This window comes from Ranitomeya variabilis, chromosome 4, assembly GCF_051348905.1.
Source record: "Ranitomeya variabilis isolate aRanVar5 chromosome 4, aRanVar5.hap1, whole genome shotgun sequence".
NCBI classification, from domain to species: domain Eukaryota; kingdom Metazoa; phylum Chordata; class Amphibia; order Anura; family Dendrobatidae; genus Ranitomeya; species Ranitomeya variabilis.
The window spans coordinates 410,652,418-410,679,265 of NC_135235.1; the positions used below are offsets into that span (position 1 = coordinate 410,652,418).

A 26,848-nucleotide genomic window follows, 5' to 3' on the forward strand; every position below is an offset into this window, starting at 1 on the left:
AGATGGCTGCTGTAGTTTCCAGCATGCTACATCATCGGCCTGATATCCGCCCTGTGTCCCGCGCGACCCTGCTTTCTGGCGCACTTGTCACAAGAGTGCACCCGGTTTTCCTGCCGCCCCTGCATGCGCAGACCCGGGACCTGGTGTCGGCAACAGACTTTGTAGCAAGAGGTCTCAGCCTGCACAGCGTTGCACGGACCTCCTGGCCAGTGGTACCTCATCCCTCTGGAAGGTATCCCGTCCTGGACACCCTCCAGATCTGGGTAAGTCCAAGTACCACAAACTTCCTAGGTTCCCTCAAGGACAGGAAACCAAAACTGATGTGGAGGAGAGGTACCACCCTTTTATTCAGTAGGTTTCCTGTCCTTGATGAGCGGATACCCTCTCTCAGTTGGTGCTGTCATGTCAGAAGGGGAAAAATATTGCTTTTTTGGGAGTAGCAACATGTTTGCTGTTCAGTAAATATCGCTTTTTTGGGAGTAGCAACAGGTTTGCTGTTCAGTAAGTGCAGAAGCAATGTCTTTTTAAAAAGCCATGTAATATTAGGATTATTGGCCCTGTATAGGATAGTATAATATAGCTACAGTATATAACACAATGGACAAACAGGAGATGTGTGACTGTCTAACAGCAGTGGCAGTGGATGTGGCAGTGGCACCAAGTACACAGTACAGAATATAACGGGACATGCAAGAAAATATTTAGCTGTAAAGGGCCAGCATTTGCTGCCCCGGCAGCAGCAGTAAAGAATACAATGGACGAGGAGGAGCACAGCATAGATTGGACAGGCAAGGAGTTGTCCTGCTGTGTAGGGTTAATACTGGTAGTCCGACTCCTGAAAGCATGAGCATCTTACAGATGGACAACAGATGCCGGCTGTGTGAAATCATTGGGACTGGAGGCAGCAGAACAGTATAACATACAATCAACAGACAGGCAGATTCTACGAGTGATGTAATCACTTGTAGGGGAATGAAAGTCAGCAATGTTCCATGCCTGATTTACTTTGACAAGTGCGTGGTTTTCCGCACTTGCGGAAGACAATCTTGTCCACTTGGGTGGGACAATGCCATCTTCTGTGCTGAATACCCTCTCTGACAGTACACTGGAGGTTGGACAAGATAGGTTTTGCCATTATTTCATTGTTCAAGCTGCTCAGCCAGAAGTTGATAGGGCCATGGCACATGGTACCTGCTGGAGAAAGGACATAATCCAGACACAACTGAACATGATTGTCACGATTGTGCGTCTCTGTTTGCTAACTTGCCCCAGGTTGGTGAAGCAGATAAAACATATGGCACATAGGCCTTCCTGCAGGCCCGAAACCGCGGCCTTGATTTCGGGTCACCGTGCACTTGGAGGTGTTCTCCTGACCATCAAGTGGTGAGTACCACATGGGGAAACTATACCCCGGAGGTTTGGATGCTGTTGCGGGGTGAGTCCATCTGCCCTGATATCCTCGGGCTAGCAGCACAGACTCGCATGCGGCACCACGTGGGGGGACCGTGTGCCTGTCTGCAGATGCACTCTGCTTACCCACAAGTGGTGCCTCTCCTCTCCATGAGGAAGCGGCTCCAGTTCCCTTCTCCTGTAGGACCCCATGCGCCCTGGGTCTGTGACCCCTCGTTGGAGTCTACTGGGAGAGCTGGAGAGCTATAGAGGCCGGGAGTCCGGACTCCGTTTCCATATACTTTTTCCCGCCAATCACGTCCATCTTGCAGGCGCTCTGATATTTTGAAAGCAGAAGACAATGACATCTGATACAGAGACATATAAGAGGCAGCTTTCTACACAGGATTTCGGGCCCTGCATAGCCTCATTTGAATTGCAGTGAAAGGTGGATCACTCTACAACCTTTCATCTCTGCAAATATGCAAAAATATTGTTTTCTCCATCCTCTGATGAAGATATGAGCCATGATATACTGTAAAACACTATATTAAGTATACAAGCACCATCTAGTTTCCACTGTCGAGGATAGCAGACTACAGACTTACTTTTTGGGTGGACCACTACCTCCATACCACAATCCTTGGATCATCAGACAAAATGGAAACTCAGGTGACATTCACAAAGGTCTGTTATCAATATCAATAATACAGTATAACATCCGACCCAGCCTAATTACATCTAACCCGGAACATTTGCGGAATGGTGTGACCTAGAGATGATGGATTGAGCACAAAAGCCACCTTGCCCTAGGGCTCCAGACACCAAATAAGGACTAACTCTCCTAAGCTATGTCTATTGGTTTAGCTGGGGATGCCCGGAAAATGCAGAGAACATGACATACGATCTTCTACTCTGTCTACATGTGCTGAAGAAGTGCAGAGTAACACAGTCGGACGATTTTTCTCATGGGTTAATCCTCCCGTGACTAAAATGGCTCCAATTCCTAACTCATCAATCTACCATACGTCCCAGAGACACTACTTGCAAGGCCTCTGTTGACTTCCTGAAGGAGCCACTTTCCATCTCCTTATCTCCAGAAGAGTCTGGTCAGTTCTGCATTTCGGAGGAAGCAGAAACAACATAGACCATTCAAACTAGTCAGTCCTCCTATGCAGCTAATCAAGGAAACAAATTATCTTCTCCCACAATGCATTCAGACCTATGTGGACTGCGGGTATTAATTCAGGCCTTGTCAAGGAAACATGACATTGACTCTCTAGCACAGAGGATAGAGACCTCACACCAGCAGACCATTGACTCATTACGAGGGGAAATCAATCGTCTGACTTCTAGGACAACAGTTACGGAAGGTTCTTCTAGAGATCTTTCAGACAGAATTCAAGCTCTGGAAAATAAACATGAAACCCTCTATGCCCAGGTACAAAACACGACCCTTCTTCTCGATGACCAAGAAAATAGGGCAGAAGAAACAATATTCGCATTAAGGGATTGCCAGAAAATGGAAACCAAGAGGACCTGAAATCTTTGGTTACCATCCTATTTAACAAAATCTCACGAAGACCCCTGGATGCAACCTTCGTCTTCCACAGAGTGCACAGAGTCACAAGAATGGGCACCATTGACATTAATAACTCGAGAGACATTTTATGTAGACTCCATTATTTTACATATAGGGACATCCTACGAAACACATGGATTGCAGACCCCATATCCATGGATGGAGCAGAGATCAAACTTTTTCCAGATGTTTTTGGTTGTACTCTGTACATGAGGCGTATCATACAACCTCTACTGGTAAAAATCCGTGAGACTGGTGTATCTTATAGATGGGGTCACCCCTCCCATCTAATTGTTAAAAAAGAGAATGCTACCTTTGCCCTCGAACGACACATAGATGTTCCTGCACTCTTTAAATTCCTGGGACAAGAGCCAATTACAATTCCCAATTGGCTCACCCCCTATTTGCTCTTGTCTTTTCCTCGATACCAGTTAATGTTGTTCTACTGGAACTTTGGTTGCCTATTGCTTGGATGAGTACTTTTTCCAGAAATGGACTTTATCGGGTAGACAAGAGCAGCTATGGAGTCGGGTGAGTGATGTGGAGGGAGACGGACGAGAGACATACAAGGGTTTCAAGCATGGACTTTAATGTTATTAATATTACTACACCTTTCTGTGCTCCCTTCTCTCTTTTCTTCTCCTAAGTATCCTCTCTTAACAGGACTACTAAGTCCATTTTTAGTTTATTAATAATATACTGTCAATGATCTCCCTAATGTAAAAAGTTATTTCTGACCTCTATCAGGGTTCCATACCCTAGGAAAGGGAGATTCAGTTTTGAGCAATATTTTTTGTACTGATACATTCAACTATTGGTGTCTGCTGCCCTTACGGCACTCTTTTGTTCCCCCTGGGGGTTATTTTCCATATCCCCTTAACCTCCTAGTCATTGGAGGCTGTCCAGGAATTTCTCTTGGACAATCAGCATTAGCTTGGTTCTTTCTTTTTGCTATTTGTTAAGCTCTTCTTCTTTTTTCCTTTTTTTTGTACACGTCTTGTCTAACTCCCCTTCCAAACCCATTGTCCCCTCCTGTCTTCTCCCGCTCTTATACCTATTCCATCCTATTACAGAATGACACATGAACATTGTTCAGGTCTCACGGTGGGCTCCTTGAATGTTAAGGGACTACATAGCCCAGAGAGGAGATCTATTCTTCTAAATCTTATATATAAAGGGAAATTAGACATTGCTTTCCTACAGGAAATGCACTACTGCCAAAATAAAACCTATAAGCTCTCTAATTATAGATTTCCAACGGTGTACCATAGCCCCTCTCCTGACTCCAAATCCAGAGTTTCATGCATACTAATATTTCGTTCAGTACAGTGGGTGTTGAAGGATTCTTGTGCCGACTAAGAGGACCACCTCTTAACGGTCAAAGGTCTCATAGGTCCCAACAAGGTAACATTTGCTTCACTGTATCTACTCAACTCAGGACAGGACAGGGCACTTTCTGCATACTTAGACCAGGTGGCGACTGGCATTGCGGAGGGAATGCTGATAGTAGGGGGAGACTTTAATATAGCCTTTAATCTCTCTACTAGGGGTATATCATCTCTTTCTCACCCCACACAGACATGTATTGAGAACCGTTCAGGAACACCAATTGACTAATTCCTGGCGACTTCTCGACCCAGCGGACAAGCATTTTTTCTTCTACTCTAACTCCCACAACATATATACAAGAATTGACTATTTCCTGCTAAGACACCAAGACATCTCTTTGCAACTTAGAGCAAATATAGATAATATTATTTTCTCAGATCACACACTTGTTAGTATCTCTATAGCTCTTTCTGCTTTTAAGACCAAAAAATGTTACTGGCCTCTGAACCTATCTCTCCTCGGTGACCCAATAGTCAGGATTTACTTGCAAAATTCCCTGGACACTGAGATTGAAAACTTTTAGAGATCACACAAACACTCTCAGTCTGAAGACACAAGAAGGTCCTGGATAGTTAAATGTGAATCCCTACGCTCATTACTTCTACACAAATCAAAAGCAGATCTCATTAAATGTCGGCGTCATTATTGTGAACATGGCAACAAAAGCGGTAAGTCTCTGGCTAGAGCCCACAGATTTCAAAGAGCCAACATATATATTCCTTCAATAATGGATCAAACACAAAAGCGTAAACACCTTCTCTCTGATATCGCAGAAACATTTAAAAATGCTTATTCTTTTTTATATTTAATAGACTCATCTAATCCAACTACACACAGTGCTGACTTCAAATCATGTACTAGAGCATACATTGAGAAGTCTGGTCTCCTGAAATAGATTCGCTTGAACTACCTTGTACTATATGGGAATTACAATCTGCGGTAAACAAGACTAAAACAGGGAAGGCCCCTGGCCCAGAGGGTTTTCTTTGCCATATTACAAAATGTTCCTGGAGTCACTATAACCCCCATCTTATTTCCAGTTTCAACACTTTATCTAAGGGTTTGTCACTTCCGGGAGACTCATTACGAGCACACATATCGGTCATACACAAGGAAGACCTATTCCCTTATCAACGAGGACATTAAGCTATTTGCGAAAATGATCACATCCAGACTAACTCCCCTGCTCTTAAACATTATCCACCCAGATCAGGCAAGCTTCATGAGGGGTAGGGAAACTAGGGACAATACAACCAAGGCTTTGAACCTTATCTATAAAACTAGAGTCAAATCGCAGCCACTAATGCTACTGTCTTCCGATGCAGAAAAGCCATTTGACAGGGTGAATTGGACTTTTATGAGTGACACACTCTCCCGACTGGGTCTGAAGTCCAATATGCTACATTGGATTTTGGCATTGTACTCAAAATCAACTGCTAGTGTAAAACTAAATGGGGTTCTCTCAAGGATTTCAATATACGAAACAGTACAAGACAGGGGTCCCCGCTATCACCGCTGATCTTCATACTCACATCGGAACCCTTTCTCAAGAGTTTTCAATCTATCAATGACATAGCAGGACCCTGAAATTGTGGCTCTCCGTACAACTTCCCTGCCCAATTTAACCCCTTCATGATGGCGATATTTTCATTTTTGCATTTTCATTTTTTGTCCCCTTCTTCCAAGAGCCATAACTTTTTTATTTTTAGGTCAAAATGGCCATGTGGGGGCTTGGTTTTTGCAGGACAGGTTGTACTTTTGAACAACACCATTGGTTATAACATATCATGTACTGGAAAACGGGAAAAAAATCCAAGTTCGGTGAAATTATGATTCTCCAGGTCATTACAAGTTCATAGACACCAAACATGTATAGGTTCTTTCTTATTTAAGTGGTGAAAAAAAATCCAAACTTTGGTAAAAAAGAAAAAAAAGGAGCCATTTCCGAGACTTGTAGCGTCTCCATTTTTTGTGATCTGGGGTTGGGTGAGGGTTTAATTTTTGCACGCCGAGCTGACATTTCTATTGATACCATTTTGGTGTAGATACGATCTTTTGATCACCTGTTATTGCAGTTTATTGCAATGTAGTGGCGATCAAAAAAATTTATTTTGATGTTTTTAAGTTTTTCTTGTAACGTCGTTTAGCGATGGGGTTAATTCTTTTTGATATTGATAGATCGGGTGATTCTGAACGCGGCGATACCAAATATGTGTAGATTTGATTTTTTTATTGTTTTACTTTGAATGGGGAGAAAGGGGGTGATTTGAACTTTTATATTTTAAAAAAACAATTTTAATATTTTTAAAAACATTTTTTTTTACTTTTTGCATGAATCAATAGTCTCCATGGGAGACTAGAAGCAGTGATAACCTGATCGCTTCTGCTACACACAGGCAATGATCAGATCGCCTGTGCGTAGCAGAAATGCTGACTTGCTATGAGCGCCGACCACCGCCTGGAGACCTCTTGTTGTCATGCCAACCCATCGGTGACTCGTGATAACGTGACGGGATCTCCAATGGGTGGGATTTCCGGTAAGCGTGAGTTAAATGACACTGTCAGGGATTTCACCCGCAGCTGTTAGAGGCACATGGCAGCTCATCAAAACAGCTGAAATGTGCCAGGAAAGATTTGGGCTCAGCACAGGACCCCACATCAAAGAGAGGAATTCCGACAAGGGCGTACTATTACGCACAACGTCGGAAAGGGGTTAATCACAGAATTCAGGATATACAATAGCCTATCAGACTTCAAAATTAACTTTTCTAAATCTGAAACCTTGAAAATCAACATTCCACAATTTGTCCTAACACCCCTGAAGACAGTCTTTACTATTAAATGGGCCAAAACAGCCATAAAATATCTAGGGATACTCATGCCAAAAGATATTAAATTGATGTTCCCTCTTAATTTTCCTAGACTACTTATATCAGTTCAAGGGGACTGCTTGAGATGGACGAGGAGTGCGTTTACATGGTTTGGAAGAAGTGCAATTTTCAAAGTGAATATGCTTCCTCGTATCTTATTTGTCATTCAGGCGCTCCCAATCAGCATTCCCTCGTCCTTCTTTAGAAGACTAGCCACGGTCCAGACTAAATTAATCTGGATGGGGAAACCCCCATGCATAGGAAGGGCCACATTATATGGTCAAAAATCCTCAGGGCGTTTAGGGGTACCAGATTTCAGAACATATATTGCCTCTCATCTCTCTAAAGTTCTGGATTGGTCCAGGAATGGGTCTGGGAAAGCATGGGTGAATTGAACAGAGTTTGACAAACACTCCATTAATAACTTTCCTTGGCTCAATGTATCTATGGTCTCTACACTCAAAACTTATCCTCTAATTGGGGCCACTCTGGCATGCTACAACAATCCCTAGTAGTTGATTTTGCCATTATATTCTTCCATGTATCCTATCTTGGGTGATCCACTTTTTCCCCTGGGAATAGAGGACGAGATTTTTCGCTCCTGTTTTAAAAAGGGCAATTTTAGAGTGTCACATTTCGGACAAGGGAACATTTGGCCATCAAAAGATCACCTTCAGCTCTGCCCTTAGGACACTGGAGAATTGGGCAACTTACTCATTTTTCCATTCTCTGCCACCTAGAGCCTTTTATAAAAATGAGAAAACAATTTTCGAGATGGAATGTTCAAAGACCGGTTCCTTAAGACACACTTTGTCATTTTCATATTCCCTCCTGATGAAACCCTCAGACCAGCCTAAAACCCTTTTTCAAACCCATTGGGAGAAAGATCTGAATTGCACATTAACAAGGGATCAATGGAGGCGTATCTTTACCTTAACACATAAAACATCCATCAGCTCACGACTTCAAGAGGGAGGGTACAAATTACTCTCTGGATGGTACAGAGTTCCAACTCGCCTACACTCTATATTTCCAGAGGCCAATCCTATGTGTTGGAGGTGTAGGGAGGAGGAAGGCAGCCTTTTTCATATTTTTTGATCCTCCTGTCGCCTTTCTGGGAAAAAGTACAACTAGTGATTCGTAGATTCACGGATCTCATTTCTGACCTTGACCCGGCTGCCGCTCTCCTTCAGTGCAGTGACATGCCTTTAAAAACTTGATTCTGAGGAATTTGATTACGTCTGTTAGACCATGTATCCCTCTGCTATGGAAAAGTGACACCACCCCAACAGTCACTTTGGTTCTCTAAAATAAACGAGCAAACCTCAAAGATCAACAACAATCATGATAAATTCTATAAAACTTGGCTTTATTGGCTGGAATTCAAATACTCAGCAGATAACCTGCATCTTATCGGGGGTGTCATATATACTGTAATTGCTGCTTCGGCTACTTGTTGTAGCCGAGCGCTGGTACAACAAAGCTGAACAACACAATCAAGGGCCCTGTTGGTTCATTTTTCTTACAAGAACAAAAAGATACAGAGCAGGGGGTACATATTAAACTTTGCCCTGTTTTTGTTAAGGTTGGGTGTTATGTGCATTGGTTGCAGAAGAGGTGTAAGAAGAAGATAATCACAACTTAGGGGGGAGAATCAGAATGAGTGTTTAAGCACAGTTTTAACCCCTATCATGGATGCCATGGTGCATTGCTGCAGCTCCAAACATTGATTCAGTGGGTCGTGAAAGACATGTACTATGCATAACCATGACCTGTCCATAATTGCTGCTCCACGTATTAACAATGAAGCGCTCTTTCAAACTCAATGCCAAGTCTAGAGAGAAGCCCACACCAGGTTACTCCTAAGACATTATTCCTCAGGCCTTTTAAGGCCAGACCAGACAAAGTCCAATTGCTTGGGTATTAAGTAGCATTGTGCACATTTGCTTCAACTTTATCACGGGTTTGTTACTAATTAGCTCTGCTATTCTTGACTTCCGTGCTAGAACCAGAGTTATTTCCAAGCTAAGCATAGTCTGGTTCACTAGGTGTTGTTCACATCTCATTTTCAGCAAGAAAGCTACCAACTTCTGTCAACTATTCTCTATGCTGTTCATACCTGGCTTTTGCAATCCAGGTATCTCAACTCACCAAAAGAGACTCCAGTTTACTTATACTACGCTATTATCCTGCTGTTAACCATTACCTCACTACAAGTGCCAGCTTGCATACATCGCTGCTATTAACCATTGCTGTGCTGATAGATAGCATGCTGCTTTTACTTCTCCGTTATACCTGGAACTCTTGGACTGGCCCACAGGAGAACAGGGGAATCTTCTGGTGGGTCCCTGGGCAAGAGTGGGTGAGCCACCCTATTAAATGAGTATTGCTTGGCACAATATACTTGAATCACTATGCACAGACAAAGGCAACATCTCATTCATTTAACAATCTATCCAGTTCATATTTATATAAATTTGTGATTGAGTATAATGTCACATTTGCATGTAGCAGAAATGTGGGGCCCTGGACTTGGTTACTGGAGGAACCTTAGCACACTAGTCCGGTATTAACTATTGCCCTGCTGGAAGATACCTTTTTGCTATACAAGTATAAGGGGGAAAGCCGGCATGACCACCCAGTAAGATAAAAACAATCTTTAGTCGAAATTCCATAAAAACAGGTTGACCCTCACAGCAGCTAAGACCTGATGTGTTTATGGGGCGACAAATGCTTTTAATCATAGGATAGAAAAAGGGGCTATGGGAAATCTATTTAAACAAATGCAAACCAATCACCAACATGGACACACATAACATTCCTCTTTTTGGGTGTGACAATCTTTCAATTTCAAAAAGCTAAAATAAGAGGTATCACCGATGTGAGTGCTGACAAAATGCTTAGCCGCACATGAATATGTTCCTATCTTGTTGTTTATATTGGACAGGTATTCTTCAATTCGTTTCTTTAATTTTCTAGTTGTATAACAAATACACCCAACATTGTTAGCATCACATTCAAAGCAATATATAGGATGGCGCGAATCGTAAGCGATTAATGCATTAATCTTGCAATCCGCACCATATGGAAATGAAAACACTTGTTTTATTCTAGGCAAAAACACATACGCTACAGCAGCTGCCAGAGTACCAAAAAAAAAAGCCATGACTAACAACCATCATCTGATTTAAGCGCTGACTGTATTCACATCTGTACATGCCACACCAATATTGCAGCCTGATGCGGTTGCTGGCTTTTTGGACATGTAACTGCTTAAATTTCTCATTCACTCCTTTTTGCAAAGGGGAGAATAATTGTATTAAAAAAATAGCAAAAAATGTTTTAAAAATCCAGACATTGAACTGTGACTGTATTTTTTTGCACACCACCTTTAGTAGTCAAATTTGACATCTGTACATGCCACACCAATGTTGTGTCCATTCGAGCATTTGGCATTTCAGATATGTATCTTGCTTAGTCCTTTTTAGGAAGGGAAGAATACTTACAGTATGTCAAAAAAATACTCCCACGAGCCTAGGAAGAGAAGGTCATTGAGCTAGGGAAACCTGATGATATCACAATCTAAATTTATATTTCTATTTTGTGTAAAAAGAAATGAGGTCTCTAGTTCCTAGGATTTGACACCATAACACAAACACTAAATCAGAAACAGAAAAAAAAGTAATATAAAAATAATGGCAAAAATCTCCCATGTAATTAAAGGTGTTGAGTAGGACTCCACTTTTAGCAAGCAGTGATTTAAAGAGGGAAACAAACTTCTTTCCTCAGTGTCAACACCTGGCACCATAATTCAGAGTCCATAATCATTGCTGCCAGTAGGTCAGTGGTAAGGGTATAGAGCCAAACCATGCAGCTGCTATGGGCCTAATGGACAAATAAAGTCTAGATAACGTTATTTTAAAGGGGTTGTTAACTGCAGAAAACATTTTTAAGCACTGATTATTTCAAGACTGTGGAGACCTGGGTGTCGTAACCAGTGCCTTCCCCCCTCCCATCAGTCCCGTAGTTGGTGGGCGGGGCTAACTCTGATCGCCGGACCGAGCCCGACGAGGGAGCCGGAAGACGCCGGCAGCGGAGAGGCGGCGAGGCCGCCCCCTCTCCAACCTGGAGCCGCTCCGGAGCGCGGGGCAAGCGGGCAGACCGCCTGCCCCCCCGCGCAGCTGGGGGAACCGCCGGAGCAGCCAGGGAAGGGGGCGATGCCTCCGGAGCAGCCAGGTAAGGGGGAGATGCCTCGCGCCGCTCCACGCCGCCCGCCTGCTCGCCGCCAGCCACCGGGGCAGCAGGGAGAGGAGGCGACGCTGCGCGCCGCTCAGCGCAGCCCGGTGCCCCGCCGGCAAGGGGGGCCACTACGTTTTTGCGGCGCGTGCGGCGCCCGGCCCTTCCCCGCCGCTTCCGAGAGGCCTGCCCAACCTCGGCGGCTGGGAGACCCCTGGACCGCTGCGTGGATGATAGGGGCATCACGGATCCATGCTCCGGACCATGGGGAGGCCGCCCAGGACGCCCCCCAGCGGGCGAGCAGGCCGAAGGTGAGGTGACCCTAAGGGGCCCCGGGGGCATGAGGGTGGACGAGGCAGACCCGACCAGACCCGATGAGGGGGGTGTGAGCTGGGGGTCGGGAGAGGGCACAGAAAGCTGAGCCCTGATGTTGGCGACAATGGCCTGAAGCCAGTTCTCACCTTTCTGTGCCGCACTCCTCTGCAAGGCCTCAACCAGGGGGTCCGACATCACTACTACAGGGACAATGCTTCCACAATGCTTCCAGGTGTCCGCCGGGAGGAAAAGAGAAAGTTCCCGGCCGGACACCTGGATTTAACCCCTGTAGGAGTGGCCGTAGGACCCCTCCCCTCCAGTGCCCACTGGCCGGCCGGGGGTCTTCCAATTAGTGCATCACTAAAGGGGAGTGATGCCAGGGGGGATCTGGCACTGACAACCTTTCTGTGCTGCTCTATCTAGGCGCTCCCCAGTCAGAGACGCGCACCTTATACAGTACCGCGTCTGCCAAATATCAAAAGGCAGACTCACCTCCTTCCTTTCATCCATCTGCATCATAGTGCTGGGTGCTGCAGAGGTCTGCGTTGGCTCCGTAAGCAATATGTGCATCATCCAGATGTCAGCAGAACTGGTGAAGGTTATGATTGACTGCAGTTGATAGATGACTAGAGGAGCATGTTATCAGAGAAACATAACATGTCGCTCTCTTCTAGTCACCTGAACGATGCAGCCAAGAACAGTCTTAATTGGTACTGTTGATATCTGTATGGCACAGACATCGCTTCCGAATCTGGTGCAGACCTCTGGAGTGGTCTGTGCTAGGATCTATGGGGTTGCAAAAGGTGAGTATCCATCCATGGCTTGAAAAAAGGTTTTTGCATTGGACAATCCCTGCATTAGGCGGTAAAAATATGTGTCTCCTTATCCAAGTGTACTACAAACAATAGTGAAGGGAATCGTGGGGATAAGGGCAAACATGGCCTTGTTCCAGGTAGTTAGATGTGAGATGTTCTATAAATAAAGGCATATTTGAACATTTTAAATAGTAGCAAAAACACACTTCTCAAAATACAATGTTCCTACCGTTAGATGTAGCCTTGTTTCTTGTACAGTTGCTATCATTACTGCATCTATACTTGTCATCAGTCTGAAAATACAAAAATTAGCAAATTACGTTTCGGCAGGGGGTGAAGCAGTAGGGGGTGCAGAAGTGCAGAACCTGGGTCCTCATGTCTGTCAAATAACAAGGACTTCAGTGTTATGAGTTGCAGATTTTGCTTTGGAGCCAGGAACATCCAGTACATTCACAGAGGGTATAATCACCTGTCATTACACCACAAGTCTTAATAGATTAACCCCTTCCCGACCTGTGACGCATACGCTGCGTCATGAAAGTCTGTGCCTTCCCGACCTATGACGCAGCGTATGCGTCATGGAGGGATCGCGTCCCTGCAGATCGGGTGAAGGGGTTAACTCCCATTTTACCCGATCTGCAGAGACAGGGGGAGTGGTGCTTCAGCCCAGGGGGGGTGGCTTCACCCCCCCGTGGCTACGATCGCTCTGATTGGCTGTTGAAAGTGAAACTGCCAATCAGAGCGATTTGTAATATTTCACCTAAAAAACTGGTGAAATATTACAATCCAGCCATGGCCGATGCTGCAATAACATCGGCCTTGGCTGGAAAACCTAATATGTCCCCCCCCCACACCCACCGATCGCCCCCCCAGTGCTCCGTTATGGGGTCCGGTCCCCTCCGTCCGCCTGCCGGCTCCCCCGTCCTCCTGCCCGCTCCCTCCTTGTTTGAATAAACCCCCCCTGTGGTCCGATCACCCCCCTGTGCTCCAATCCACCCCCCCACCACCCCTTCATACTTACCGATCCTCCCGGTGTCCGTACATCTCCTCGCTGGGCGCCGCCATCTTGGAAAATGGCGGGCGCATGCTCAGTGCGCCCGCCGAATCTGCCAGCCGGCAGATTCCTTACAAGTACATTTTGATCGCTGTGGTAGGTTCTATCACAGCGATCAAAATAAAAAAAATAATAAATACCCCCCCCCTTTATCACCCCCATAGGTAGGGACAATAATAAAATAAAGAAAATATATTTTTTTTTTTTCGTTTTCCACTAGGGTCAGGGTTAGAACTAGGGTTAGGGTTAGAACTAGGGGTAGGGTTAGGGGTAGGGTTAGGGTTACGGGTAGGGGTAGGGTTAGGGTTATGGCATGTGCGGATTTGGCTGCGGATCCGCAGCGGATTGACCGCGGATCCGCAGCGGATTGGCCGCGGATCCGCAGCGGATTTGGCTGCGGATCCGCAGCGGATTGGCCGCTGCGAATTCGTTGCAGTTTTCCATCAGGTTTACAGTACCATGTACACCTATGGAAAACCAAATCCACTGTGCCCATGGTGCGGAAAATTCCGTGCAGAAACGCTGCGTTGTATTTTCTGCAGCATGTCAATTTTTTGTGCGGATTCCGCAGCGTTTTACACCTGTTCCTCAATAGGAATCCGCAGGTGAAATCTGCACAAAAAAACACTGGAAATCTGCTGTAAATCTGCAGGTAAAACGCAGTGCCTTTTACCTGCAGATTTTTAAAAAATTGTGCGGAAAAATCTCACACGAATCCGCAACGTGGGCACATAGCCTTAGGGTTAGGGTTGGAATTAGAGTTAGGGTACCGTCTCACAGTGGCACTTTGATCGCTACGACGGTACGATCCGTGACGTTCCAGCGATATCCATACGATATCGCTGTGTCTGACACGCAGCAGCGATCAGGGACCCTGCTGAGAATCGTACGTCGTAGCAGATCGTTTGGAACTTTCTTTCGTCGCTGGATCTCCTGCTGTCATCGCTGGATCGTTGTGACAGCGATCCAGCGATGCGTTCGCTTGTAACCAGGGTAAACATCGGGTTACTAAGCGCAGGGCCGCGCTTAGTAACCCGATGTTTACCGTGGTTACCAGCGTAAAAGTAAAAAAAAAAAAACCGTACATACTCACATTTCGGTGTCCTTCAGGTCCCTTGCCGTCTGCTTCCCGCTCTGACTGTCTGCCGGCCGGAAAGTGAGAGCACAGCACAGCAGTGACATCACCGCTTAGTAACCCGATGTTTACCCTGGTTACCCGGGACCTTGGCATCGTTGGTCCCTGGAGAGCGGTCTGTGTGACAGCTCCCCAGCGACCACACAACGACTTTCCAACGATCACGGCCAGGTCGTATCGCTGGTCGTGATCGTTGGTAAATCGTTATGTGAGACGGTACCCTTAGGGTTGGAATTAGGGCTAGGGTTGGAAATAGGGTTAAGATTAGGCTTGTGGTTAGGGTTAAGGATAGGGTTAGGGTTGTGTTGGGGTTACAGTTGTGGGTAGGGTTGGGATTAGGGTTAGGATTAGGGTTAGGGTTGGATTTAGGGTTACGGGTGTGTTGGGGTTAGGGTTGTGGTTAGGGGTGTGTTGGGGTTAGGGTTGTGATTAGGGTTATGGCTACAGTTGGGATTAGGGTTAGGGGTGTGTTGGGGTTAGTGTTGAAGTTAGAATTGAGGGGTTTCCACTGTTTAGGCACATCAGGGGTCTCCAAACGCAACATGGCGCCACCATTGATTCCAGCCAATCTTGCGTTCAAAAAGTCAAATGGTGCGCCCTCCCTTCCAAGCCCCGACGTGCGCCCAAACAGTGGTTTACCCCCACATATGGGATACCAGCGTACTCAGGACAAACTGGGCAACAACTATTGGGGTCCAATTTCTCCTGTTACCCTTGCAAAAATAGAAAATTACTTGCTAGAACATAATTTTTGAGGAAAGAACAATTATTTTTTATTTTCATGGCTCTACGTTATAAACTTATGTGAAGCACTTGGGGGTTGAAAGTGCTCACCACACATCTAGATAAGATCCTTTTGGGGTCTAGTTTCCAAAATGGGGTCACTTATGGGGTGTTTCTACTGTTTAGGCACATCAGGGGCTCTGCAAATGCAACGTGATGCCTGCAGACCATTCCATCAAAGTCTGCATTTCAAATGTCACTACTTCCCTTCCAAGCCCTGACGTGCGCCCAAACAGTGGTTTACCCCCACATATGGGGTACCAGCATACTCACAACAAACTGGGCAACAAATATTGTGGTCCAATTTCTCCTGCTACCCTTGTGAAAAAAAAATTGCTTGCTAAAACATCTTTTTTGAGGACAGAAAAATGATTTTTAATTTTCACGGCTCTGCGTTGTAAACTTCTGTGAAGCACTTGGGGGTTGAACGTGCTCACCACACATCTAGATAAGTTCTTTGGGGGGTCTAGTTTCCAATATGGGGTCACTTAGGGGGGGTTTCTACTGTTTAGGCACATCAGGGGCTCTGCAAATGCAACGTGATGCCCGCAGACCATTCCATCAAAGTCTGCATTTCAAATGTCACTACTTCCCTTCCGAGCCCTGACGTGCGCCCAAACAGTGGTTTACCCCCACATATGAGGTATCAGCGTACTCACAGCAAACTGGGCAACAAATATTGGGGTCCAATTTCTCCTGTTACCCTTGTGAAAATAAACAATTGCTTGCTAAAACATCTTTTTTGAGGACAGAAAAATGATTTTTTATTTTCACGGCTCTGCGTTGTAAACTTCTGTGAAGCACTTGGGGGTTGAACGTGCTCACCACACATCTAGATAAGTTCCTTGGGGGGTCTAGTTTCCAAAATGGGGTCACTTGTGTAGGGTTTCTACTGTTTAGGCACATCAGGGGCTCTGCAAACGTAACATGATTCCCGCAGACCATTCCATCAAAGTCTGCATTCCAAATCGTCACTACTTCCCTTCCGAGCCCCGGCATGTGCCCAAACAGTGGTTTACCCCCACATATGGGGTATCAGCGTACTCAGGAGAAACTGCACAACAACTTTTGGGGTCCAATTTCTCCTGTTACCCTTGGGAAAATAAAAAATTGTGGGTTAAAAAATCATTTTTGAGGAAAGAAAAATAATTTTTTATTTTCATGGCTCTGCGTTATAAACTTCTGTGAAGCACTTGGGGGTTCAAAGTGCTCACCACACATCTAGATTAGTTCCTTGGGAGGTCTAGTTTCCAAAATGGGGTCACTTGTGCGGGAGCTCCAATGTTTAGGCACACAGGGGCTCTCCAAACGCGACATGGTGTCCGCTAATGATTGAAGCTAATTTTCCATTCAAAAAGCCAAATGGCGTGCCTTCCCTTCCGAGCCCTGCCGTGCGCCCAAACAGTGGTTTACCCCCACATATGGGGTATCATCGTACTCAGGACAAACTGGACAACAACATTTGGGGTCCAATTTCTCCTATTATCCTTGGGAAAATAAAAAACTCCGGGCTAAAAATCATTTTTGAGGAAAGAAAAATACTTTTTTTATTTTCATGGCTCTGCGTTATAAACTTCTGTGAAGAACCTGGGGGTTTTAAGTGCTCACTATGCGTCTAGATTAGTTTCTTGGGGGGTCTAGTTTCCAAAATGGGGTCAATTGTAGGGGAGCTCCAATGTTTAGGCACACAGGGGCTCTCCAAACGCGACATGGTGTCCACTAACGATTGGAGCTAATTTTCCATTCAAAAAGTCAAATGGCACGCCTTCCTTTCCGAGCCTTGCCGTGCACCCAAACAGTGGTTTACCCCCACATATGAGGTATCGGCGTACTCAGGAGAAATTGCCCAACAAATTTTAGGATCCATTTTATCCTGTTGCCCATGTGAAAATGAAAAAATTGAGGCTAAACGAAATTTTGTGTGAAAAAAAAGTACTTTTTCATTTTTACGGCTCAATTTGTGAAGCACCTGAGGGTTTAAAGTGCTCACTATGCATCTAGATAAGTTCCTTGGGGGGTCTAGTTTCCAAAATGGGGTCACTTCTGGGGGAGCTCCAATGTTTAGGCACACAGGGCCTCTCCAAACCTGACATGGTGTCCGCTAACTATGGAGATAATTTTTCATTCAAAAAGTCAAATGGCGCTCCTTCCCTTCCGAGCCTTACCATGTGCCCAAACAGTAGTTTACCCCCACATATGAGGTATTGGCGTACTCAGGAGAAATTGCCCAACCAATTTTAGGATCCATTTTATCCTGTTGCCCATGTGAAAATGAAAAAATTAAGGCTAAAAGAAATTTTGTGTGAAAAAAAAGTACTTTTTCATTTTTACGGATTAATTTGTGAAGCACCTGGGGGTTTAAAGTGCTCACTATGCTTCTAGATAAGTTCCTTGGGGGGTCTAGTTTCCAAAATGGGGTCACTTGTGGGGGAGCTCCAATGTTTAGGCACACGGGGGCTCTCCAAACGCGACATGGTGTCCGCTAAAGATTGGAGCCAATTTTTCATTCAAAAAGTCAAATGGCGCTCCTTCCCTTCCGAGCCCTGCCGTGCGCCCAAACAGTGGTTTACCCCCACATATGAGGTATCAGCGTACTCAGGACAAATTGGACAACAACATTCGTGGTCCAGTTTCTCCTTTTATCCTTGGGAAAATAAAAAAATTGTTGCGAAAAGATCATTTTTGTGACTAAAAAGTTAAATGTTAATTTTTCCCCTCCATGTTGCTTCTGCTGCTGTGAAACACCTGAAGGGTTAATAAACTTCTTGAATGTGGTTTTGAGCACCTTGAGGGGTGCAGTTTTTAGAATGGTGTCACTTTTGGGTATTTTCAGCCATATAGAACCCTCAAACTGACTTCAAATGTGAGGTGGTCCCTAAAAAAAATGGTTTTGTAAATTTTGTTGTAAAAATGAGAAATCACTGGTCAAATTTTAACCCTTATAACTTCCTAGCAAAAAAAAAATTTGTTTCCAAAATTGTGCTGATGTAAAGTAGACATGTGGGAAATGTTATTTATTAACTATTTTGTGTCACATAACTCTCTGGTTTAACAGAATAAAAATTCAAAATGTGAAAATTGCAAAATTTTCAAATTTTTTGCCAAATTTCCGTTTTTTTCACAAATAAACTCAGAAATTATCGACCTAAATTTACCACTAACATGAAGCCCAATATGTCACGAAAAAACAATCTCAGAACCGCAAGGATCCGTTGAAGCGTTCCTGAGTTATTACCTCATAAAGGGACACTGGTCAGAATTGCAAAAAACGGCAAGGTCATTAAGGCCAAAATAGGCTGGGTCATGAAGGGGTTAAGTCGCTCCATCTTACACTTCTAATCCCACATATGCACTGACAGCCATCAATAGGCAGCTGCATTTGAAGCAACTTCCATCCAAAATTTACTGATTGAGTCATTTGGATACATTATGGCATAGTTTTTGGGTACTGTATTTTTCTACACTGGTATACCCAGGGCTGCCACCAGAAATTTCAGGGCCTCATACTGGTAAAATTTTCAGGCCCCCTTGAGACTCTGCACAGGTTCCACCTTGTCTCTGCCTCCACCCCTCGAACCTTCCATAGTCAACCACCCACTCTTGGAAAAACTCCACCTCTGCCTCACCAATCACACACATTACCAGTTCCCATCTAGCACCATATTATATACGTAGTGTCACGAGCGGGTAACGTCCTTCTGGGAGATCTGGGGTTAGAAAAGCACTACGTATTGTGAGTCACAGATCTTCCATTTAGTCTGTGTGTTCGTGTTTCATGTTAAATGGATTTTGTTTCCTTTGGTGCTGAAGAGGTTAACGACCTTTTCCATGCTGATTAGAAATTTGCAGTTCCATCTCACAGTTGTTCCAGACCTGGTAATTTCCTCTTTCTATAAAATCTGGCCAAACTTTCTTATTCTTGACAGTGAAAGCTTTGCTTCCTATCTTCTTGCAGACACTGTGTTGAATTGGAGATCATTGTTGCTACTGGAGATTGCTGCGTGCTGTTTTTGGGTGTATGTTTTCCTAATTGTCCTATTCCCATTTGGTTGATTATTCCCATCGCTCCTTATATACCTCTCTCTACCTTTGGTGAGTGTTTGTATGTTTGTTGCTTTCTGTTATCCCTGTCTGTCTTACATGTTGATATACTAGCATTTCTGTCCCAGGCCTCCTGGGGGGGAGGTGACAGCTTAGGATATAACAGGAGGACAGTAAGGCTGGTGGCCCAAACCTCCTCCCCTTTGGAGGTACCTTTGGGAGCAGGGATACTTAGAGCCACAGTCCTGGGGAAGGATCAGGGCCCCTTTCCCTAATCATGGACAGTCACAGCATGACACATATTCATCAGCTCTTGTTTTTATCCGGAACTCCCAGACAAATGAATCAAGCGACTGCACGCATGTCTGACCAGTTGCTCTGTTCATTTCAGGGGATAATTAGAGTAACGAGGCCCCTAGTACTAATACTTATGCCATATGTTGTGTATAGGGGATAAGTATTGGGTTGCTAGAATATCCCCTTTAAGACAGGCAACTGTGCCTTATTGCAGGCAGGCAGAAGTCAGTAGGATTTAACTTAGTAGTACTTAGTAGTTTGCAGGCAGCAGACAAAGACTGCCTCCAACTTTACACTGCACGAGCAGAGAGGGGGCACAAGAAGTGTAGTGGGTGGGTGGGCCAGCAGGTGGGCGAATGGGAGGTAGAATGGGGGAATGGGAGTACGGTCAGGAGAGTAGGCAGGCAGGTGCATGCACCTCATCACTTTTGGGCCCACAACTCCTGCATCTACTGTGCTGCAAGGGCTCAGGGCACATCTCCAACTTAGGAACTAAGGGTGGGCCGGCAGCGTCTGACATTGATTTCACCCTCTGCTGCGGTGATACAATGTGAGTAGTTGCGGCTGTGAGTGACTGTGGCTCCGGGGCTTAATAAAGCAAAGTAGAATAATTAGCAGGGCCCCATAGTGCCACGCAGTCTGCCAGGCTATTTATATAGCTGCTCGGCTGTGCTGCCTCAGCACAGGCTGTGCAGCATATCTCACCCAGTCCAGGCCCAACTCTTTGCTTCTGCTCACTGGGCAGTAATGGCAGTAATGCTCTGATGGCAGCCCTGGGTACACCATATTACATATAAGATGGGATACTGTTCAAACTAAAGCTATTCCTGACTGGATCCTAGGGAGGTTAAGGTTACCTTACTTTTTAGGAGGTTTTATTTGGCATAATCCTTGTTTCACTCACCTCTGGACAGTGATCTTGTACTTGTTCTGGAGTTGTTATAAGTTTTGTGAGGATTACAAACACCGAGGACCCCTATGAGTTGAAAAGCAAAAGTTCATTGTTTAAGACCTAAGCAATGCATAATTTAAAAAATGATATCTATGGAAGGTTTCATTATATTGGGTCAGCGGTTTGGTCATTGTTGACCCATCACATGCTACAAGCTGCAATGTTTTTCATCAATTCTGAATTGGCTTCGACTAGTGATGAGTGAGTGTACTCGTTGCTCGGGTTTTCCCGAGCACGCTTGGGTGGTCTCCGAGTATTTGTAACTGTTCGAAGATTAGTTTTTGTTGATACAGCTGCATGATTTACGGCTGCTAGCCAGCCTGAGTACATGTGGGGGTTGCTAGGGAATCCCCACATGTATTCAAGCTGTCTATCAGCTGTAAATCATGCAGCTGAGGCAAGGAAAACTAAATCTCCGAGCAGTTACAAATACTCGGAGATCAACTGAGCGTGCTAGGGAAAACCCGAGCAGCGAGTACACTCGCTCATCACTAGCTTTGACCATTATTGGTGAAAAGACTAATTGGCTACATTTTGCCTTTTGTTGTTACAAACAGTCACCAGTTTTAATGACCTAGGTTATGTTCCCACGGTCAGTAAACGCTGTGGGTTGGACGCTGCGCACCTCCTCAGCATCCAACCCACAGAGTCCAGATTTTACAGCATAGCAGATGGGATTTCAAGAAATCCCATGCCCACTATGCGTGCACAGACACCTGCGGATTACCTGTGGAGATGGACATGTGGCGCGTCTTTCCAGACCGCAGCATATCAATTTATCTTGCGTAGACGCGAGTCTCCGCAAGATAAATATCACTCTTACAATGTATTGGACACAGTGATTCCGCACGGTTCAGTGAACACATGCGGAATCACCTGCGTTCAAAAGCCCGTAGCGCTTTGGACGCAGCGGACATGTGCTGCTTCCAAAGCACTGCCAATTACTGTCCGTGGGAACAAACCCTTAGAATTTGCCTCAGTTTCTTCTCACCAAAGCCCTGGGTCCATCTTTGCCCAATGATACTTAGGCCATGTTCACATGTTTGGACAATATTTCACATCAGTATTTGTAAGCCAAAACCAGGAGTGGAGCAATCAGAGGAAAAGTATGATAGACACATAATACACCACCACTTTTGCATTTTTCACCCACTCGTGGTTTTGGCTTACAAATACTGATGTGAAATACTGACCAAATACTGAACGTGTGAACGTGGCCTAAAAATGTTACAAAAGAAAAGCAAAATAATAGCTGCACATAAACTTGAATAAGGCTTATGGCATTATGCTGGGATTTGCTATCACTTTATGATCAGGAGGAGTACCACTCCTGGAAACCTTCACAATGCTGAGAATGAAAGAGATGTGGCGATGTGGTGTAGCGTCCTCGTCTAATTTTTACCAGCACAGCTGTGCTCCTGGCCACTTTACAGGGAATCTGTAGACAGCTCCATAAGCTCAATAAACAGTGAACTGAATGCAGCATTGATGGCACCACAATCTGATAGTATACTGATGACGTCCTTACACTATGCTATCAATTTATTGAATCAAAAAACTCTTTAAAGGGAAACTGTCACCAGGTTTTTGCTACCCCATGTTTGTTTTATGCCCAATTACTGTAGGCTTATTGGTTTAGGCCGGTTTCACACGTCAGTGGCTCCGGTACGTGCGGTGTCAGTTTTCTCACGTACCGGAGACACTGACACACGTAGACACATTAAAATCAATGTGTCTCTGCACATGTCAGCATGTTTTCACGGACCGTGTGTCCGTTTGAAAAACACGGAGATATGTCAGTGTTCGTGGGAGCGCACGGATCACACGGACCCATTAAAGTCAATGGGTCCGTGTAAAACACGTACCGCACACGGATGCTGTCCGTGTGCAGTTGTGTGCCATGCAGGAGACAGCGCTACATTAAGCGCTGTCCCCCCAGCGTGGTGCTGAAGCCGCCATTCATTTCTTCTCTCCAGCAGTGTTCGCTGGAGAGAAGGAATGAAAAATCATTGTTTTTTTATTTTTTTGTGTTTAAAATAAAGATCCTTGTTACCACCCCCCTCCCACCCCCTGTGCGCCCGCCCGCTGGAAATAAAATACTTACCCGGCTCCCTCAATGCTTCCTCTCAGCACCGCAGCTTCTTCCTGTATGAGCGGTCACGTGGTGCCGCTTATTACAGTGATGAATATGCGGCTCCACCTCCCATAGGGGTGGAGCCGCATATTCATCACTGTAATGAGCGGTACCACGTGACCGCTCATACAGGAAGAAGCTGCGGCGCTGAGAGGAAGCATCGAGGGAGCCGGGTGAGTATTTTATTTCCAGTGGGTGGGCGCACAGGGAGTAGGAGGGGGGTGGTGACAAGCATCTTTATTTTAAACACAAAAAAAATAAAAAAACAATGATTTTTCATTCCTTCTCTCCAGCGAACGCTGCTGGGAAGAAGGAATGAATTCCGGCTTCAGCACCAGATGCAGGGGACAGCACTTATCTCTAGCACTATCTCCTGCATGGTCCGTGTGGTACCCAGTCGGCACACGGGCGGCACACGGCTGCCACACGTGTGCCACACTGATGTGCCACGTGAGCACACGGACACGGATAACTCCGGTACCGATTTTTCCGGTACCGGAATTATCTGGACGTGTGAGACTGGCCTTACATGGTGTGAGGCAGTGAAGGGGATCATATGCGAGAGTCAATATATGTCCCCAGGATGCGGACGGAGTCCAATTAAACCCACTGGAGTGCCTTGTGTTCACAGCAGGATGCCTGTGAGTCACAAGGCAAAATAAAGGAAAGGGTGGACTGGGTCCAAGTAGTGACTCAGTCAGATTTTTAGGAAACCCATTAAGGGCTTTTATTTTTGGAGGGATTTGCAGGTTTGGTAGTGGGGTGAATCCCTCTCTCCACTCCGGGTTTTGGAAGTGGTTTTATGGCCACTATTCCCTTTAAATCTGTCAGTTTTGCCTTGGGTGTAGGGTTGTACTGGCCCACCGTAGTGCCGGTGGACCCAGGCACTCACACCTGCTGGCATACTGACCAGCAGCTGCCTAAGGCCCTCACTGGTCAGGGGCCCTCTCGGTCAGTGGCTATGGGGCCCCTGAGTCAAGGGGGCCCACCCTGTGCCAGTGGAGCAGCAGTGGAGGACAGGAAACCACGCCTATCCCCGCTGCTAAAGAGAAATGAATATTCACACTTCTCTACAACCCCATGGGCATGGAGAGGAGTGAATACCATTTCACTTTAATAGCAGGCAGCGTTAGCCACAGGCTGCAGCTAACACTGCCCGCATGTAAAGCCCCAATACCACCGCCGAACCACTCTCTCACAGACACACAAAGCACCGCAGCACATACACACACGCAGACAGATACACAGCACCACTCACCTCTCGCAGCACATCCCGGCGTCCTGCTTCCTGCCCAGCACTTCCTATATGAGGCAGTGCAGCTGGATGACTTCATCATTCAGCGCGCGGCTTTTTCAAACAGAAAGCTGTCGGCGAGGAAGAGGCTGCCGGGATGTGCTGCAAGAGGTGAGTGGTGCTGTGTGTCTGTCTGCGTGCATGTGTGTATGTGGTGTGATGCGGTGCTTTGTGTGTGAGTTTGAGAGAGTGGTGCAGTGGTGTGTGTGTGTGAGTGTGATAGAGTAGTGCGGTGTGCTGTGTGTGTGTGTGTGTGCATTGGAGATGTGTGTATTGGAGACTGGCAATGATGGGGTGGTGGAGAAGGACAATGGTGGTGTGGGAAGGAGGCAATGATGGGGTGGTTGGGAAGAAGGCAATGATGGTTGTGGTGGAAAGAACAATGATGGTGGTGGGGGGAGGCAATGATGGAGGTGTTGAAATGGGCAATGATGGGGGGTGTTGCAATGGGCAATCATGGGGTGGTGGGGGAGAAAGCAATGATGGTTGTGGTGTAAAGGACAATGATGGTTGTGGTGGAAAAGGCAATGGTGGTGGTGGGGGGAGGCCATGATGGGGGTTGTGGGGGAGAAGGCAATGATGGAGGTGGTGGAAAGGGCAATGATAGGGGTGGTGGGGGGAGAACAATGATGGAGGTGGAGAGAGGCTGCATTATACCCTATGAGGGGGCTGAATTATACTTTATGAGGGGGCTACATTATATTCTGGGGGACCACATTATTCTCTCAGGGGACTACATTATATTCTGGGGGCTACATCATACTATATGAGGGGGCTACATTATACTCTATGGGGGCTACATTATATTCTGTGGTGGGGCTGCATTATTCTCTCAGGGGACTATATTATATTCTGGGGGGGCTACATCATACTATATGGGGAGCAGCATTATGCCCTATGAGGGGACTACAGTATACTCTATGGGGGGGCTGCATAATACTATATGAGGGGGCTGCATTATACCCTATGAGGGTGGTACATTATATTTATGGTGGGGACTGCATTATACCTTATGAGGGGGTTGCATTATATTTTGTGGGGTGCTGCATTATACTCTATGAGGTGGGCTGCATTATATTCTAATTCTATGAGAGGGGGCTGCATTATATCCTATGAGAGGGGCCTGCATTATATTCTTTGAGGGGGCTACATTATTTTATGAGGGGGCTGCATTATATTCTATGAGGGAGGCTACATTATATTCTATGAGGGAGGCTACTTTATATTCTATGAGGGGGGCTACATTATGTTCTATGTGGGGGGCTACATTATATTCTATGATGGGGCCTACCACTACCCCTGCTACATAATTAAGACATGTACTACCTTATATTATACCCTGATATTAGCGTGTTTTACCACACAATTGGTGGTCTTGTATTTATTTCTATGTAGCTACATAGTGGGCCCTAAGAATAATTTTCTCTGGTGGGCCCAAGGTGCTCCAGTCCGACGCTGCTTGGGTGTGTCAGTTTTGAGTTTGTAAGCTGCAGAGCAGATGTCTCTGTGCAACCCAGGACTGTGTGAAGCTAACACAGAGCCAGGGACTTCCAGGCGGCTGACGCACCAAAAAGACACAGTGGTGTTATTGTCCACGGTAACGGGTTCGGAACACGGACTGTATATATGGAAACCCGGCTGCGATCCGGAGGCTATCACTCCTGTTTGTGAGTCTGCAAATAAAGATATATAGGTCGCGTTTCTTCCACACTTCTTCAGGGGGCGTAGTCGTAGAGATTAGTAGTCAATCAGTCCCTCACATCTGAGATATATGGTTTATGATTGATTATTAATGGTGTTTACATTGTAAATTATTTAATAAAAAATGATTTTATTGGGTAAGAAGAGTTTTGTGCTTTTTCTATTTCACTGCTTCTTGTAGCAGTAGGTGATATAGACGGATTTTTCATATAGATAATGTATCATTGCAGAACATAAAAATAAGCTGGGAAGCTAAGCTTTCAATCTTTTCCTAGAAAAGAACATATGAAACATAAGATGGCAAAATAAACAAAATATAATAAATGTAACATGGCATAGTCTTCCATCTGTATTAGTCTGGGTCACACCTGACATGATTACTGAAAATGTATGTCTGCAAGAATTAGTGAGTCACCTTGCATAGAAATCACTTCCTTTTATTTTTTAACCTATACTAGAATTGGAACCTTCAGCTCTCGTGTAACTCAAATACATTAAAACAAATGGAAAACAGATTTACCTGTGGGGGGATGACATAGTCTGCTACATCCATGACTCGCTTACTGTAGCGTCCAATACCCTTTACTTTTGTCATTACTGATGATTCAATGGAGGAGTCTCGAACTTGATAAGCTTTCTCATGAAGAAAAACCCAACTGTAACCAGAGGTAAAGCAATAAAGCAAAACAGATCAAAGATGTGTATATGCAAATAAAATTATTACCAAATTAGGTTTTTTAGCAAAAATTCTCATGTTTACAATAAACCGATCAAAAAAGAATGCATTAAATAGTTCAATACAGCTAATATAACAAGAGGTTTCTCCAAATTCTACACTAAATGCCACTTTTAGTGACTACT

General features: G+C 45.3%; 1 protein-coding gene across 1 annotated transcript in view; it reads right to left on the reverse strand.

The window, feature by feature from the left end:
- The window catches only part of P2RX3 (purinergic receptor P2X 3), a 154,427-nt gene that overhangs the window by 90,837 nt on the left and 36,742 nt on the right, over nucleotides 1-26,848 (reverse strand). The window contains exons 2-4 of the mRNA XM_077251172.1: nucleotides 26,508-26,643; nucleotides 20,811-20,882; nucleotides 12,826-12,889 (exon numbers count right to left, since the gene is read on the reverse strand). Coding sequence (XP_077107287.1) covers nucleotides 12,826-12,889; nucleotides 20,811-20,882; nucleotides 26,508-26,643 — 272 coding nt within the window. The remainder of the gene's footprint in view (nucleotides 1-12,825; nucleotides 12,890-20,810; nucleotides 20,883-26,507; nucleotides 26,644-26,848) is intronic.